Source organism: Crassostrea angulata, chromosome 5 (genome assembly GCF_025612915.1).
Source record: "Crassostrea angulata isolate pt1a10 chromosome 5, ASM2561291v2, whole genome shotgun sequence".
In the NCBI taxonomy this organism is placed as follows: Eukaryota; Metazoa; Mollusca; class Bivalvia; order Ostreida; family Ostreidae; genus Magallana; species Magallana angulata.
In genome coordinates, this window is record NC_069115.1 from 12905369 (window position 1) to 12923335 (window position 17967).

At 32.3% G+C, this 17967-nt stretch overlaps 1 protein-coding gene across 3 annotated transcripts in view; it reads right to left on the bottom strand.

Annotated features, from left to right (window-relative positions):
* Positions 1-616: 616 nt before the first annotated feature.
* Positions 617-17967, bottom strand: part of LOC128184035 (transient receptor potential cation channel subfamily M member-like 2) — a 66423-nt gene continuing 49072 nt past the window's right edge. For all 3 annotated transcript variants that reach the window (XM_052853322.1, XM_052853323.1, XM_052853321.1), the window contains 7 exons: positions 11908-12162; positions 11471-11645; positions 9110-9278; positions 7802-7994; positions 5414-5546; positions 5030-5154; positions 617-2540 (listed from right to left, as the gene is read on the bottom strand). In XM_052853322.1, coding sequence (XP_052709282.1) covers positions 5535-5546; positions 7802-7994; positions 9110-9278; positions 11471-11645; positions 11908-12162 — 804 coding nt within the window. In that variant the 3' untranslated portion in view covers positions 617-2540; positions 5030-5154; positions 5414-5534. The remainder of the gene's footprint in view (positions 2541-5029; positions 5155-5413; positions 5547-7801; positions 7995-9109; positions 9279-11470; positions 11646-11907; positions 12163-17967) is intronic.

The window sequence follows — 17967 nt, forward strand, 5'->3', positions numbered from 1 at the left end:
ATCATTCTCGGTAGATGTAAATATATGTGTAAGTTGTTTAAGAACTTTGAACCACTTTGTTAACAAACTAATTAAAATAACGGGTCTCTCGACGTCCGAACGATTAGACCAGCAATGTAAAATATATGATATATAGCCTTTGTGATACAGTTCATACAATTTGTAAGAATATCATACAATACAGTATGAAATTTACATAATATGATACAATATTGCATCACGATATTATGCCATATACATGCATTTCTCCTATTAAAGATGAGCCATACATAAACTAATCAAGTTGTGACCTTGACCTTCTATCTACTTGAACATGGATTAAAGTCGCAAAACGGTTCATGTATTAGACAGCTTGTAATAATGATAGCCTTCTATGTTTTGTGTTAAATGGAGTAGACAAACAATGGTTTTAGAGAGATTTTATTACATTTTAATTATTATTTCAATTTGTAAATCAAACTGGTTTGTAAAAAGAATTACTCTTGCTTTATATGGCTAGTAGCATTTCTAATGCATGTACATTTTCACTTTTCCATTAAAACCCCAAATGTACATGCAGAAATGCATTATGTGTGTTAATATGTTCAACAAATTGACTTCAAAAAAAATAGAGACATTTAAATTTAAATATTTAATAAGTAAATAAGATTATAAAATCGTGTATAAAACCAACAAATTACAATATATGTCAGAATCTCACATAAACTATGTTTTAGTCAATTGGACGGACTACTGATAGTAGTACCGATACATCAGGAGGTGCTCAAAGGAAAATTAGTAATCAAGATCCAGTAAAAAGCGCATTCAATCAATCTCGTCTATTTAAATGTAACTACATGTACAAGACTATTTTAAAAATTGTTCAAACTTTCCATCATTTTCTACTAATATAAAAAAGAAAAAAATGTCATACAACCTGATTATTACACATGAAAAAAAGAAAAATACTTCAAGGACAAATGTCTCTCAAATTGTACATGTTAACTCAAAAATAGTTTTTTGATCAATTAAAGTGAAATGTTGGTGCAGCATTTCTTTTATCAAAATAAAGCAGTTCATTTTATTGATTGATAATATCAGCAAGAAAGTATGAACATCGCTTTATCAATTTTTAAAATAAACATGTATATAATAAAACAAATACAACTATTAACATTCTCACTTATCATTTACTTGATCATAGAATGAAACTTAAATTTAATAGTTATAAATGCAAGCAATCAGATCAAAACCTTCTAGATTGGATTTATATAAAGTCGTGTACAATTGTATCACAGATATACAATCTAAGAAAAGTACTTCTACAAATAATACACAAACTAACTTATAAATATGCATAAAACACACTCATAAACATTGAAAGGCGAGTTCAAGTTCATGCAATGCTCAGAAAATGTATAAGTAAACCATCACAAATAGTAGTTTCAGTTCTGACCCGTGTACCTGCCGTCACTTCCAGGAAACAAAAGTCACATGGGCCACATCGCTCGCCGGAGTAAGAATAGCTAATTAAATCAGCTTTATGAACCTGGACAATGTACATTTTACATTTAGTAGATTAGATCCTCTATAAAAAGATTATCTCCAGATCTGGTCTCCAGATATTAATGTGTACACTTTATGTCATATGACTATAATCTCCTATGTAAACCCCTCCCCTACCCAACCCAATTATGGTCCTTACCCATCCCCTGGGATCATGTTTTGAACAAACTTGAATCAACACTACCTGAGGATGTTTCCACACAACTAACAGATTTTCTGGCCAAAATATTTTTAAAAAAGATTTTTAAAGATTTTTCTCTATATATATATTCCTAACATATACAAATTTGACCCCAGCCCCCAGCTCCTCTGGCCAAGTGTTTTTGAGAAGATATTTAAAAAATACAAACAAATATTCAATAATTAATAATTAACTCTCATTGGAAGAAGGCTTGGCCCTTCATTTTAAAAAAAAATGTATCTTCTTAAGCCAATAATACGTAGCGAGTTTGTTCAAAATGGCCAGTGGGTCTGGAGAAGAAGTCGAAAATGTAAAACATTAACAGACAGACGGACAGACAGATGGAAGAACACCGGACACAAATTAATCAGAAAGGTTCACTTGAGCTTTCAGCTCAGGTGAGCCAAAACATCTTGGCCCTATTGGCAAGATAACTTCACACCTTCATAAAAATAAATAAATTCTTCAAAATTGTAAAAGCTTTCAAATTCTTGTCACTAAAGGAACTAATTTGCGAATGTGTAAAGAAAATACAGAAATGAAATTTGATTCCGATTCAGTACAGTTAAAGTCAATCTAAAAAGACACCTTGATACAATTTATATCTCCGAAAAAATAGAGTACTATCCCTTCCACAACCAGTCAATAACAGCCCATATAATAATGGCTTTGTACACATTAAGTGATTTTTACAGTTTGCTGCTGGTGTCTTTGTAGATGCAAGCGAAAAACAAAAGAATTCAGGGCAAGCATGTTCTAGTTCACTCACAAAGTTTGACACCTGGTTCACCTCTACTTCCAACTGTGAGTTTTCCTGTTTAAGAAATATAAAAAAATATCTTAATCATGTGTTTTGTGTGACAATGAAATTGACAATTTTGGAGTTTGAGAAAACAAGACGTTATCTAAAACATGTAACAAATATATCTACAATCAAACACTTCATATTTGGGATTTGAACATGCAATGAATCTAAAATTTACATGTATTTTCAGTAAATGTCGTGGGATTCCAGTTGATACTTGCTAAATCTTTGATCACAGACAAAAAGATGAAAACATTGTCTTCTACCCAAGAGCAGAGCATGACAGTACATGTAGCTGAATACTTATATTAACATGTACATATACGAATGACAAATTTGAGGAGTTTAATTTAGTCTAACAGATCCTGTATATAAAAAGGTCAGTTTTTTCCCCAGATATTCTGTTTATTATTGATCCCTTTTTGTCACAGTATAGTCAGTTCATATATTGAGCATTACAGTTCTCAGAAGGATCTAAATCAAATGGGATATAAACCTACATCAAACTTGTGAAGCCCAAGAATTGACCAGAGGTCTAAGTCTAACAATTTTAAAGAATCAAAAATATGTTAAAATGCTTGCATATAAGTAAAACCATATATTATAACATTTGAATTTAGGTGAATTTAAATTGTTTTCTTTTGTAAAATTTGGGCCCCACTCCACCCCATGCGGCTCCATCATATTCCTGAAAAACATGATTTTTACAAATAAAAATTTTCCTTATATTCCTATGTAAAAATTTGACCCCCATTGTGGCCCCACCTTACCCCCAGGGACCATAATTTGAGCAAACTTTAATCTACACTGCCTGAGGATGCTTCCATAAAAGTTTCAGCTTTTTTGGCCTAATAGTTTTTGAGAAGTAATTTTTTAAAGTTAGCTCTATATATTCCTATGTAAAACTTCGACCCCCCCCCATTGTGGCCCCATCTTACCCCCAGGGAACATGATTTGAACACATTTGAATCTTCTTTATCTGAGGATGCTTCCACACAAGTATCAGCTTTTCGGGCCTAATGGTTTTTGAGAAGATTTTTAAAGATTTACTCTATATACTCCTATGTAAAACTTCGACCCCCCCCCCCCATTGTAGCCTCACTTTACTATCAGGGACCATGCTTTGAAAAAACTGAAATATCTGAGTATGCTTCAGCAAAAGATTTAGCTTTTCTGGCCTAATGGTTTTAGAGTAGACGATTTTTGAAAAATATTACCAATTTTCAATAAATCCAAATTATTTCCACTAAAAATAAAGCATGTGCCTTTATTTTCACAAACTTGAATCCCTTTTTACCCAATAATGCTTTGTGCCAAGTTTAGTTGAAATTGACCAAGTGGTTCAGGAGAAGAAGTCGAAAATGTAAAAAGTTTACAGACAGACGCACAGACGGACGGACAGACTGACGCTGGACAAAAAGTGATCAGAAAAGCTCACTTGAGCTTTCAGCTCAGGTGAGCTAAAAACTATTTGCCTTTGATATTCATTTTTTCAGAACAATATAAAGTAAAGCTCAATAATCTATACTACTGGATTCGATGTGATAAATAAATTTATATAACTGAAACCTAGTGAGAACTTTTGATGCTCATATATTTCAAATGTGACGCTGGACAGAAAACATGTACATAAACATGTACATGTACACGTATACAGCCGTGTTCTCCTCTTCCATAAATATTCAAATTTTGAAAGTATATTTTTCTTAAATGACAAATCTGACAAAGCTTTTTCATAGCTCCCTGAGCAGTAAATATCAAGAGATTCCAAGGGGCGACATTGCTCGCCTGAGTAACATTCGGCGGAACTCTAATTAGCTAGCGGCATTAAACCTAATTTACGATCTAAAGCTCCTCCCTCCAATAAGGCTGCACATTCCGACTTTAGTAATAATGTTAATAAATATCTTCAAAATAAACACATATATGCTTCAACTTGTAATGATATTCTACACATGATATAAAAAAGAAATAGCTGTTTGCTATGAAAAGACAAAGGGTTTTACATTTTGTGTAATACTTTGTATTTTTTGTGTTTTCTTAGTGCTTCTTTCGTTAAATGCATTTTAAAAATTGTTAATTTTCGGATTGATTCTTCATATATTGCATTTAATTTTTTGCACATCAATATTTGTAAGACTTATTGAGTTTAAGTAAATTGTTGATTCATAATCCGTTTGATGCAAGTCTAACATTAATTTGAACTTGCGTCATTCGTGATTTTGTAAGGTAATGCACCATCATGACGACAGGGACCGGGCGTCTGCTTTAAATCTTATGAGAAACGAGTTATAGAACCAAGGTATAACATAAACATATACCTGCAATAATTTATACCCAATAGAATTAATTTCTGAATGCCAACCCACACTTTAATAAAGATTCTTAAAAACATATTTCATTTCTTTTTTTTCTAAGTCAGTCAAGTAAGTTTACACCAAGAATGTTTCACTCTTGCGCTATAACCGTTATGGTATAATGACATGATATTGACTTACCTTGATGAGTAGACCCTCGTGTTTAATGTTAAATATTTTAGCGATCATTTAGTTTTTGGTGCCTCCACCACAAATGATACACTTTGTCTTTAATTTCATCAACTTTCTCATTTACTCTGTCCACTCTTTAAATCGAAGAAAATGAATTAAAGCAAGTTTTATTATCAAATTCGTTATCATCTTAAAAGAGTTATATTTTGTTTTTTAACTAAATATACCCTGGTATGATTTGTTTATTAGAATTCATGATGTGAAAAGTAAAAGATCTATCCTCCATACATGAAAAAATATACATAAATTTCAAAAGTTTTGTGTCGTTATTGGACTGATTACATACATTACATACAAGTTTTGCACTACTAAATTATTCTATGAGAAGAGTACCTTTTGTCTGTTGTTTGTATTTTCGTGTCAGTCTTGTCCTTTTCCAGAGTCAACTTAGAGCGCATGTACTCCTCCATCGCATTGCGCTCGAACTGAGACAGTTGTTTCTGTTCCTTCTTACTCAGCTTCTCTCCTGCAACAATTGATGCTCCAATTCAATACATAGGTTTTATGCACACAAAATGGAATACACAAATAAATGCATCACTATCGTGTCAATGTGGAGATACATGTTCTATTTTTATGCACGGATGTTTTTCAACATCTAGGAATAACCGTTCACTTTACAATGTACATTCTGAAATTCTGAGAAATATCATTTTACAGAATAGGTACATTCTGTAGTATATAACATGGCTCGTCTACTAGCATTATAGAGCAATTCTGTGATTCTGAAATATGAAAGCACGATTAGCACCGGTACATTTATTGAATGGGAATAGAGAGTGACAAAGACAACAGAATTGGTACAAACAAAATAATGCTTAATTCATAAGTAGTATAAGGCTGCCTGAGTACCAATAACATTCACACGCTACGTGAACAACTATGAACTCGAAATCAATTACCTGTATATAAAACACAGTCATGTGCAAATCATTGATATAATGCTTCTAATGCCAAAGTTATCCTTTTAGCATCGATCTTTATCAAACGAGGAAACCACAATCAATGAATTTTATTCAGAGTAATATCTAATATGAAACGTTAAAATTTCATCAATACATCATTTAAAAGTGCAGAAAATGGATGAACAGAAAATTAAATGATTAATTAAACTGTATTTTATCGCCAAAGATTTGTGGTATATTTGTTCAGTTAATAAAACCCCAAAACAGCATTGCCAAGTACTTGACCAAGTTTGTTTAAGGTAAGTGAAGTTTTGTACAGTACATGTATAGAAGAACTATTTGAAAAAGATAAACAACAACGACGACATTATTCATGTTGTTTTAAAATCATACTGTAGATTTTAGGGGCATTGTCCCGACCTTGGTCAAATTTTGTTCATCTATTTTTATAGTTCACTAAGCTTTAGAAACACATTTCTAATGATCAACCATAATTTGAGTGTGAGTGGTAGAGTTTTAAGCAAGATTCAGAACTCACAACTCATGTAAACAAGGCCTGTGTCCTGTTTTGTTAACATTTGTTCAATTTATTACCAGTTAAATTTCTACTTAATACTGATATTTTCTTTCTTCTTATTCGTTTTAAGCATAATAAATAGACATTTCCTAGCGTTTATCAGTTCATGCTAAATCTAAACCAGGAACTTTAACATTTAAATGTAAACAAAACAATGATGTAAGTTTTGGTTACATAACTGAGTTGTAAGCTCTGTATCTAGCTAAAACACAAAAACTGACAATGATATTTTGGTAAGCTATTAGAAATGTCGTACTGAAGCACTATAAACAATTAAAAACGGGGAAATAAATTTGATCAAAATTGTGACCATGCATGCCCTTTTAAATGCCTTTACTATGCCAAACAGCAAAAAAATCAGAAAGATTTCAACCCATTGTCTAATGGACAAAGGTACCTCACTACACCTTGACTTATACTTTTTAAGACACTTCGTCACAAGATGGCGATTTAATGTTTTGTTAAACTGTTTATATCGTTCGATTAGGTTGTATTTTTTCGTAGGTTAGTGGTTAAAGTATTGGGCTTCTGAACCGCAGATCATGACTTTGAATCCGCCTGGAGCTTTTCTTCATGTTAACTGAATTAAATTTTCAAAAATGTTAATTTTCACCAAAAATTGCACATTTTTGCCTATTTGACTTACTTATCCATTATGATACATGTATCTATCATAATCAAATAATTTTCTTCTGATTTGAGAAAATATTTCAATGTGTAGTGAGCTACCTTAATTAAGAGCTATGAAAATATAAAACTATGTTTAAGCTGAACACGACTCATGAAAAGACAATCCACCTCGGAAACCCGTGTACAATGTATATCTATATAAACAAATATTTTGCTACATTTGATTGCACATCTAAAACTCATGGCAAGTCTGTATTGTTTCACTTACAATGACTTAGACTTATACGTGTATTTTTTTTTCATTGCTTAAAGTGAGTATTCGTCTGTTAATAAATATATGCGTTGATCCGTATAGTTGATGCCTTAATTCACATGGTTTGGTAAAAGTGCCTAAAATTTGATTATTTTACCTGACCGAGTAACATGACGACATAAGATGCACGTCCGCGCAGGTGAGGCTTCAGCAGAATTTGAACCTGGGCTAATTAATCCCAAGACAGGTGCTCAACCAACTAAAATATTAACCATCACAGTGGCTTTTAAAGAGATATACGGTGGACATTGCCTTTTACAAGTTGTGTTCAGAATTAAGACACAATGAAAACTCACTAAAGCTGGTGTCTTTTTTGTTGTCGCTGGTGCTTTCGTTGTTGTTACAGCACCACTGTATAATTTTACAAAGTAATCCAGTATGTTCAGTGGTGGGAAGAGGAAAGGCCTGTTATAGTACTCATACACCAGGGAAAATCTGTGGAATCTCCACTCCTTCTCAGAGTTTTCATGGACTTTCTTGACCGTGTCACTGTCAAATGGTCAAAACAGGCTTATATTTCATAATTATATCTTATCTTCAACTGAAAACCGTTAATAAAGAACTATAAATGATATGAGTTAAATTTGGCCCCTATAATTCGCAATTTTTAAAAGTGTTTCAGGTACATTAATATTTTTTTAGAGTATTTGATATATAATATATTTTTCACCCATTAATTTTATTTATTTGAACTCATTGGCAGTATTTGACATCATAACATATTTTTTACCCATTAATTTGATTTATTTTAACTCATTGGCAGTATATGACATCATTCAAAATCAGTCAAAAATTGACATTTTTGTTATCTTTTTACGAATGGGAAATATAGAGCGCATGCTTTAACAAGCAATTTTTTTTCTCACTTAAAAGTCTTGGCTAGATATATCTCTGATTAAGATATATTGTTTGTTCAAGCATGCGCTCTATGTTTTGTGAGAGAAAAACTGCTCGAAAGCAAGGTGTTTAATGCTAAAAATGCAAAAATGGGATAAAGATTGGTTTTACGATGTCATATTTATAAACTGTGGGCACTTGAAACAAAATGAATAATATGTAAAATATTACATGTGTATTTGTACAAAGACAATGAAGAATAACAGTAAAGTGAAGATGTTCATTTAAGGGGACCATTTTAGGCCCTTATCATATACAGTCATTTATCAATTATGTACACGAATATACTTATATATGTAAATGTTATCCATAAATAACAATTTTGAAAACTAAATAATATATTATAGTAAATATATTCTTGTGATACATTATATTGATTTTTAAACTTCATTTGAAAGCCAATTGATAAGAAATTTACCAATTATTTGTAGTTAAATAAGTAGATTCATGTCAAACAACTGCATCGAAATTTACGTACACGTATATATGCTATGAGTAATGAAATCTCAACTGATAAATTACAAAAACGTGTAGGTGTATGTGTAGTTATAACACACGTACGCGTACCCATACACATTTTAAATCTCAGTTCTTTAATATCTTGCATAAACCTTCTTTTCAACCAAAAAAATATTTTATATTTATTTTTCCATCAAAAGTAGTAGTACCAGTGTTTTCATGCAAATCCCGTACATTTGAAAGTTTACCTGAACATAGCGATCAACAGGTTGAGTAAAAGAACATTAGTCAATAGCAAGAACACCGCCATCAACAATACTACCAGGAAACTTTTCTCTGGACAGCGTTCCTTCTCCCCTGACCTCCAGAGAGTCTCGTTCTTTGTGCAGGTTCCTAAATCCTCTGATGGGTCTTTTCCTACAACATGAAAGTAAATTACTGCAGTATACACTCTCACTGCAAATTCATGTTTATCAAATCATGTTGATCATGGCTTTTCTATGCAGACACTTCTATTTGAAAAAAAACCCCTGTATGTATTCAGTATTTTACCTGCCTATACAAGCACAAAAAATTGTTGGATTTCATTACAAAAATTAAACAGATCTTTCTTAAAAAGATAATTAGAGTATTTTTATATGCAAAGCAATGAAAAAGCAAGGGATATAGGACCAGCTTAAAATGACCAAAAAAGTTTTTAAACTTGAGTTTGCACTTTTAAATCTTGATCTACTTATATTAAAAAGTACTTTTTGGGAGTTGAACTATGTTCAACCTCCCCAGGCTGTCGCGAAAACTCAGCGCAAGAATAATTTGTGTAGGGCAAACTACTCAATATAATGTCAATTTTGTACTCCGCGTTCAAATAATCCGTTTTGATTGATGTTGATAAAATACATGAACAGATGAATATGATGTTAACGATATTAATTTAATATTTTCAATTTATATTCTTCTTCAATTTTTGATTGATATCTAAAGTATAATGAATTATTGTTTTTTATGTCTTGTAACGAAACGTGCTTTTGAAAGTAGTGCTCTTGACAAGACGGACACGGTGGCGCGACACAGCTTGGCAATGTATAGAGTGTAATGAAACATAGTATGTTTTATAGCTTTTACTTAAAAGATATCTCAAGTATATTAGAACAATTTATATACGAATACCTCACAAGTTTTCGTGTTAAAATTCAGAAGTTTTTATTTTCGTACAGTAAAATATTCACACACCATTGCGTAATCAAGTTTTGTTTACATTAGAATACGATCGAAGAAAACTGTTTTTAGGAGTCAAAAGAAAATGAGGTTTTTTGTCAAATCCTATCAAAGTCAAGGTAAGTGCTAAATTAACATTTTACTGCACAAATTCGTATTTTCACAAGAAAGTCAGCAATTCAGTTTGATTAGAGCTGTATATGTGGTTAAACTAAAAAATATCAAGAGTTGAAAAACATAGAGATGAAAAAATTAACATTGATTATTGAGATTAAATCATAGAGTTGATCATTGAAGTTAAACCGTAGAGTTGAGCATCCATTGGTAAATGGAACAAACAAAGAGATGAACATTCTAGAGACGAACTTTCAAGAGAGAGGAATTTAATGAAAATCAAGGACATGGGACTAGAACAGTTAATTTTTTCACATACATCAATTAAAGGAAAGGGCGTATAGATATGTGTGTGTGTGTTCAGTGTATCAATTTATTATGAGGGAATTTTGTTTTTGAAATTAACACCAATATACCAAAAAGATATATATTACTTTCTTGTTGTAATGAAACAACAAAAATGTGCTTGTGGTAGCAGTGATGTTGAAAAAAGTGTGGTTGGTAATTTTTACAATATATATTACTTTCTTGTTCTAATGAAACAACAAAAATGTGCTTGTGGTAGCAGTGTGGTTGGTAATTTTTACCAAGGTTCTAATATATTTCCAGAATAAAGTCGAGGAGGGCAGTGTGTTTCAAATGCACTCATCAGTATATTGTACAAGTATTTTGATTTAAAGGAAGTTCTGGATTGGACTTCAGGTGATAAAGATTTCATTATGAAAAATGGTGATGAGCTTTATCAGCACGTTTGTCAGTATGCTAGACATGTTTATTTAAATCCATGTGATCTGATAAATCATTTTTGTTTTAAAAACAAATTGCTACGATGCTTTCTCGGGCAATATAAGTGTATAATTTGTTGAAAATTGTCCTTTGCTGTCCCTAAAGTCGGCTATATCTATGTGTTTTATTGAATTATCTCGAACAGGTATCTTTATTTGTAAAGAAACGTTCTTAGCCAACTGGAAAATGTCTAACTTATGGGTCAATGTCAAAGCAAAGTCTTTGAAATTCTTTTCATTCTATTGTCCATTATCTAAACAGTGCCTTTTGGAATGGTTACCATCTCAATGTTGTCTAGTTATTAATGTACATTGTACAACTACAAACATATTACTGAAATTAAATTAATGCAAGTTAAATTCCCATGAGTATTTTCAGTACTTTGATTTGTATAGGCAGTTTGCAGACTGTTAGCACTTTCAGTAAAAGTCAATTTTATCTTTTTTTGGACAATTTAAGTGTGTTAAATGGATTTTAAAAAATAATTAAAACACCTTCTTTGTTTTCAAGGAACAGTTCTCCATACATCTGCCAGTAAGGGTGGTACAACACATCCTGCAGAACAGACCACTCTTGGGGTGCGTTGGGGTACAGGTTGGCCTGATAAGTTACCCCAAAACTCAGGATAAACACCAGCAGGATCAACAGGAAAAACTTCAGATCATTTAACTGCCAAAATTTGCATTATCTTTTATAAACCACTGCATATGATTAGGTATAACTACTTTAAAGAAACCAAATACTTTTGTCTTGATATCTTAATATAGAATATCAGATTACAGAACACAACACAACTAATCATCACCTTTATGAGACCATCTTTTTCATATTTTATGATAATCATAGTTTATGATAATCATTAGCAAATTAAATCGTGTGATACGACACGATTTTGAAGTCAGTTCAATTCCATTACACTGCAAGATCTTACCATTCTGGAGATCATAGTGACCTTTGGCCCAATATTTTTATCTGCTTCGAAGTATTGCAAGAAACGGAAGAAGTACATTCCTAATGTCAAGCTGTACAGCCTGCGGGCCCAGACAAAGTCCTCTCCATAGAGCGAAAACCGCAAAATGACCGACGTTAAAAAGAAAAGGTATAGGACGATGTCAAAGCGGTTCCACGCATTTCTAAACCAACTCCCAATCTTGTGGCAGATGGAACCATGATTTCTGGTTTTAACCTACACCAAAAAAATGTAATGGAGACATCATAGCATCAGTATATCCATATACAATGAGACAATTAAAAATTCATAATGGTCTTAGCACCAAAAAGATACATGTACTCAGGGAAAAGAAGGCCAAGGTTGGATGTCCAAGATGGTCATGTTAATATCGGCTTCGCAAAATTGGTCGAGTTAATGTGGAATTAAGCTTAATATATAGTTGACAAGAGTCTTGTTAAGGAGCTGTTTGGACGTATTTTTTGTGTAGATATATTCGTGTTTTTTGGATTGAGTGAGGAATTGAAGAAAATGGATCAAAAAACAAAGTTAAAACCGGGATGTCCAAAAAGTAAGGTAAACAATACGAAGAACAAAGGATCTGATAATAGTTTACTAGAGCGAGTAGTAAAAGATGATAAGGACTCATCGATAGAAAATGGCATTAAAACTGTTCAAAAGAGTGAACAAGGAATAAATAAAAGGCTTCTTAACTATAAAAACTGATCAGGTGAGTTGAAAAGGGTCACATTAGTGATCGAAGATGAGATATATCGCTGTACAATCTAAGAGTAAAACTGATGAGCCATTTTTTGTGCGATCAGAAAACACGCGGGCATGTTAAGGCTTCCCGATGGATTTTACAGCGATGTGTAGAAAGTCACTTGTCTGTACTTCATACGATATGACGTCATAATTAACTTTGACGTCACGATCTGCATTCCTGTCGATAGTTCCCAGGGAATGTATCTCAACGTTAAAAGTGAATTACATCAAACCACTATAAAACCGTATGTTTCCTTTACATAGATGCTGCCGTTAATGCTGGACGTACAGAATTTATGCATATTAAAAACCAGTATCAAATAATCGGCAGTTGTAAAGCTTCGTTATAAGTAAAAGACAATTTATAAACTAGTGGTTTGGAGACTCTCCCTGCTACGTGTAAACAACTGAATGAAGAAATTTTAATGCATGTAAAAACAGCTTGGCGCAAGTGAAAGATCAACATAATTAAGGTCTTCCGTTTCCAACGGAAGACCTTGTACTGATTCTGATGGTTCTTCTTCATTAGGGTCTTCCGTTTCCAACGGAAGACCCTCTTGTTATTCTACGGTTTCTTTTTATTATTAGGGTCTTCCGTTTCCAACGGAAGACCCTCTTGTTATTCTACGGTTTCTTTTTCTTTATTATTCTTTTTTTTCTTTTTCTGACTTTTTTGAAGCGCAATTTCTCAAAAACTATCCAACCGATTCGCACAAAATTTTTAGGACGCATAAAGGATGATCGGCGCTACATATTATTAAATTTTCAAATGATGACGTCACTTCCGGTTTCAGATATTGAGGATTTTGTAAATATTTAAGGGTCATTTTGTCCACGCATCTCCTCCGAAACTAATCAAGATAGAAGCTTGAAATTTTCAGGGATTGTAGATGAATGTATGTAGATGTACCCCCATGCTTCCAATGATGAAAAATGCTTTAGGCCTCAAAGCTCGCCTGAACCTGAAAATTGGCACCAAATTTTTTCACGAAATTTTTGCACATTTTCTGTGATATCTTTTGATGTATAAATATTTTGTTAAAACATGTAATGCAAAAGATGTTTCAAATGACACGGGCTTTCGTTTAATATCAAGAAAAAGGGGCTAACCCCTCCAATTAGGGGCCAAGTGGGCTGTAAAGTCTTCTTACAATAACTCTTTACTGAATAATAATTTGTTATTAATTATAGAAGCAAAAATGTTCATTGTTGGGCTGTTTATCTATGCAGTACCATACTTAAGTCATATGTTACGTAATTAGGGGTTTCAAGGGGCCAGAAATTCAAAATTTCGATCATTAATATATGAAAAAGGAGAAATATTTTGAAAAGCATTGTAGAACAAAAGTTGCGTAAAATAATGTTCTGTACAATATGCCACCTTAAATTTTGCTGTTCATGACCCCATTTAGGAGATAAAGGACCGGCCCCTAAAACACATTTGTAAAGATATCCTTAGAACGGTTAACATTTCGTGAACACTTGTTGAACAAAATATGTTTATATTTGCAAGACCTTTCATTTGATATCAAGAAAAAGGGGCTGGCCCCTCCAATAAGGGGTCAAGAGGGGTCTTAAATTTTCTTACAAGAACTCTTTACTGAACAATAATTTGTTATTAATTATAGAAGCAAAAATGTTCATTGTACAACTGTTTATCTATACAGTATCATACCTAAGTCATATATTACGGAATTAGGGGTTTCAAGGGGCCAGAATTCAAAACTTTGATCATTAATATCTGAAAAAGGAGAACTTTTTTTAAAAGCAATGTAGAACAAAAGTTGTACAAAATAATGTTCTGAACAATATGATACCATAAATTTTGTTGTTAGTGGCCCCGGTAAAGAGTTAAAGGGTCGGCCCCTAAAATACAGTTGTTTAGATATATCGATAACGGTTAACCATTCGTGAACATTTGTAGAACAAAATATGCTTATATTAGCGAGACCTTTTATTTGATATCAAGAAAAAGAGGCTAACCCCCCAAATTAAGGGCCAGAAGGTATATAAGGTCTTTTTATAATAACTCTCTTCTGACCAATAATTTGAGTTAAATCATTAAGCAACAAAGGGGCTTTTATTAAGCTTAATTTAAAACTGAAATCTGTTTTAAATCGGACGATGCATTACAAAAATATTGGGATTTCAAAATTGAGTTTTCCGGAAATTGTGATTCCACATTCTTGGTTAAGAAAATAGTGTTATGTTTGAAGTGAAATTAACTAGTACCTAAAATAATTCGGAAATTGTTAATTCGTACTTGAAGACATTCGGGACTTTTTTTTATTAAGTCGTTCTAGAAATTGTAAAGGTATTTGTTAATTCGTTCTTGAAATCATTCAAACATTGTTAAGTCGTACCAAGAATTATTCGATTTTTAAAAAATATCTTTTTTATTTTCTTTGTAGTTGGTTTGTACTCTGCTTCTTACAGGAACTTCTATCTTTACTTTCGACACCACCGGAAGACCCACTCGTTGCTTTGCAACGAGCTTTGCTCTAGTTATTCTATATTTTTCCTCTGACATTTTTCGAGAGCTATAACTCAAAAACTGTTTGGTCGATTTTCACCAAATTTACAGGACTGATAGAACATAGAAAGTGCTTGCGAATATAAAATTTTGAGCTGATGACGTCACTTCCGGTTTGAGATTTTGAGGATTTTGTGAATTTTTAAGGACCATTTTGTCCACGTAACTCCTCCGAAACTAAAGGGTATAGAAAAGTGAAACTTTCAGGAATATGTAGATGAATGTCTGTAGATGATCCTCTGTTTTTGACATTGTGGAAAATGCGCACGGCGCCGAAGCTCGCCCGAGGTCAAAAATTGTCACCAAAATTTTTGGCAAAATTTTAACACGTTTTGCAAAATATCTTTTAACCTTTTGATAATTTGTTAAAACATGTAATGCAAAAGTTGTTAAGATTTACACGAGCTTCTGTTTTGTTTTAATAAAAAGGGGCTGGCCCCTTTAATTAGGGGCCAGGAGGGCTCTAAAGTCTTTTAATTTTAACTCTTAACTGAGCAATAATTTGTCATTAATTATAGAAGCAAAAATGTTCATTGTACAGCTGTTTATCTACACAGTACCTTATTTTAAACATTTGTTACGTAATTAGGGGTTTCAAGGGGCCAGAAGACCAACACTTTGATCATTAATATCTTGAAAAGGAGAAATATTTTGAAAGGCAATGTTGAACAAAAGTTGCTTAAAATAATGTTCTTTAGAACATGATACCTTAAAATTTATGGTTTGTGGCCCCAGTAAGGAGTTTAAGGGTCGGCCCCTAAAACACTGTTGTTAAGATATCTCCAAATCGGTCAACAATTTATGAACACTTATTAAACAAAATATGTTTATATTAATAAGATCTTTTATTTAATATTAAGAAAAAGGGACTAGCCCCTCAAATTAGGGGCCAAGAGCGCTCTAAAATCTTTATATAATAACTCTTTACTGAAAAATATTTTTGTTATTATTTATAGAAGCAAAAATGTTCATTGTACAGCTGTTCATCTATTCTGGACCATACTAAAGTCATATGTTACATAATTAGGGGTTTGAAGGGGCCAGAAGTCCAAAACTTTGATCAATATTATCTTGAAAAGGAGAAATATTTTGAAAAACATTGTATAACAAAAGTTGCTGAAAATAATGTTGTGAACAATGTGATACCTAAACATTTTTCGTTGGTGGCCCCAGTAAGGAGTTGAAGGGTCGGCCCCTAAAACACAGTTGTTCCGATATCTCTATAACGGTTAACAATTCGTGAACATTTGTTGAATAAAATATGTTTATATTTGCGAGACCTTTAATTTGATATCAAGAAAAAGGGGCTGACCCTTCAAATTAGGGGCCAGGAGGGCTATGCTACAAAGTCTTTTTATAGTAACCTTTTTCCGAGCGATAATTTGTTATTAATCATAAAAGCAAAAATAAAAGCTTATTAAGTTTAATGTAAAACTGAAATCCGTTTTAAAATCGGCCGATGCATTACAAAGATATAGGTGTTTGAAAATTGACTTTTCTGGAAATTTTGATTCCACATTCTTGGTAAAGAAAAGAATGTTATGTTCATAGTTTAATTAACTCGTCCCTAAAATATATCGATAATTGTTAAATCGTACTTAAACACATTCGGATTTGTATTTGCTAAGTCGTTCTTGAAATTTATAATGTTATTGCTAATTCGTACCTAGAATCATTTTGATTTTGTGAACTCGTACCAAAAATAATTCGATTTTTTTTCTTTTTGTTTTATTTACTTATGTTTATTGGTTTAAGAACTCTGTTTCTTAGAGACAGTTTTAGCTTTACCTTCGACATTATTGGAAGACCAACTCGTTGCTTTGCAACGAGCTTTGCTCTAGTTATAATTTTTCTTCTTCTAGACGTTTTAAAATCCTCAATAACTTATTTGGTTGTCATCCGATTTCGTTCAAATTTTCACGGTATATTGTAAATTAAAAAAGGTTGTTAGAGCACAAAAAGAATTGAAATTGCAACTTCCGGTTTTGAGTTATTTCCCTTTTTCTTAAATTTTAGGGGCATTAGTTTCCAGACAAAGGCTCCGAAATGGTCCGTAGCAAATAATTTATAGTTTAAAATCTTTATTATAGACACTTTGAATATTGTCCTCTGATTTTTGTATTTTAATTTTTTCCAATTATTCCACTCGAACTAATCAATCGAAATCTATGTTCTAAAAATAGCAAAAATTTTCTCATGTTTTAGCTTCGTAACTTTTTAGTTTAAAATATTTCCTAAATACATATAGAACAAAAGTTGTGCAAAATGTTAAGGGCTTTCATTTGACACCAATAAAAAAGGGCTGGCCCCTTAAATTAAGGGCCAGTAACCCTTAAAAGATTTTGCTGAATAACTAAAAAACGGTTAGGATTTCGATATGGCTGTCGCTGGAAAAGTTGTTTGTTGGGATCTTATAAAGGTCGTTACAATGTTATTTTGTAAGTGATTTGTGTAGTATGAGTGTAAAAAGCTTTACATGTTAACATGTACCTGTTTTCATTTGGCAACTTAACGAAAGTCGTTGTGCTTAAAACTTGCATAAAGTGACCACAGAAAGTATGCTGGTTTATACAGGAGGCTTTAATTCATGAGAAAAAAAATTAAAACACATGCTGTTTTTTATTTTTCTTTAAAGAATTCCGAAGTTTAAGTCCTTGTTGCTTATTTCTTATGGTGCACAGTCCTTACAGACGAGAATCGGAAAACAAAACATTCTTTTTCTTCTCTAGTTAAACACAAAATAC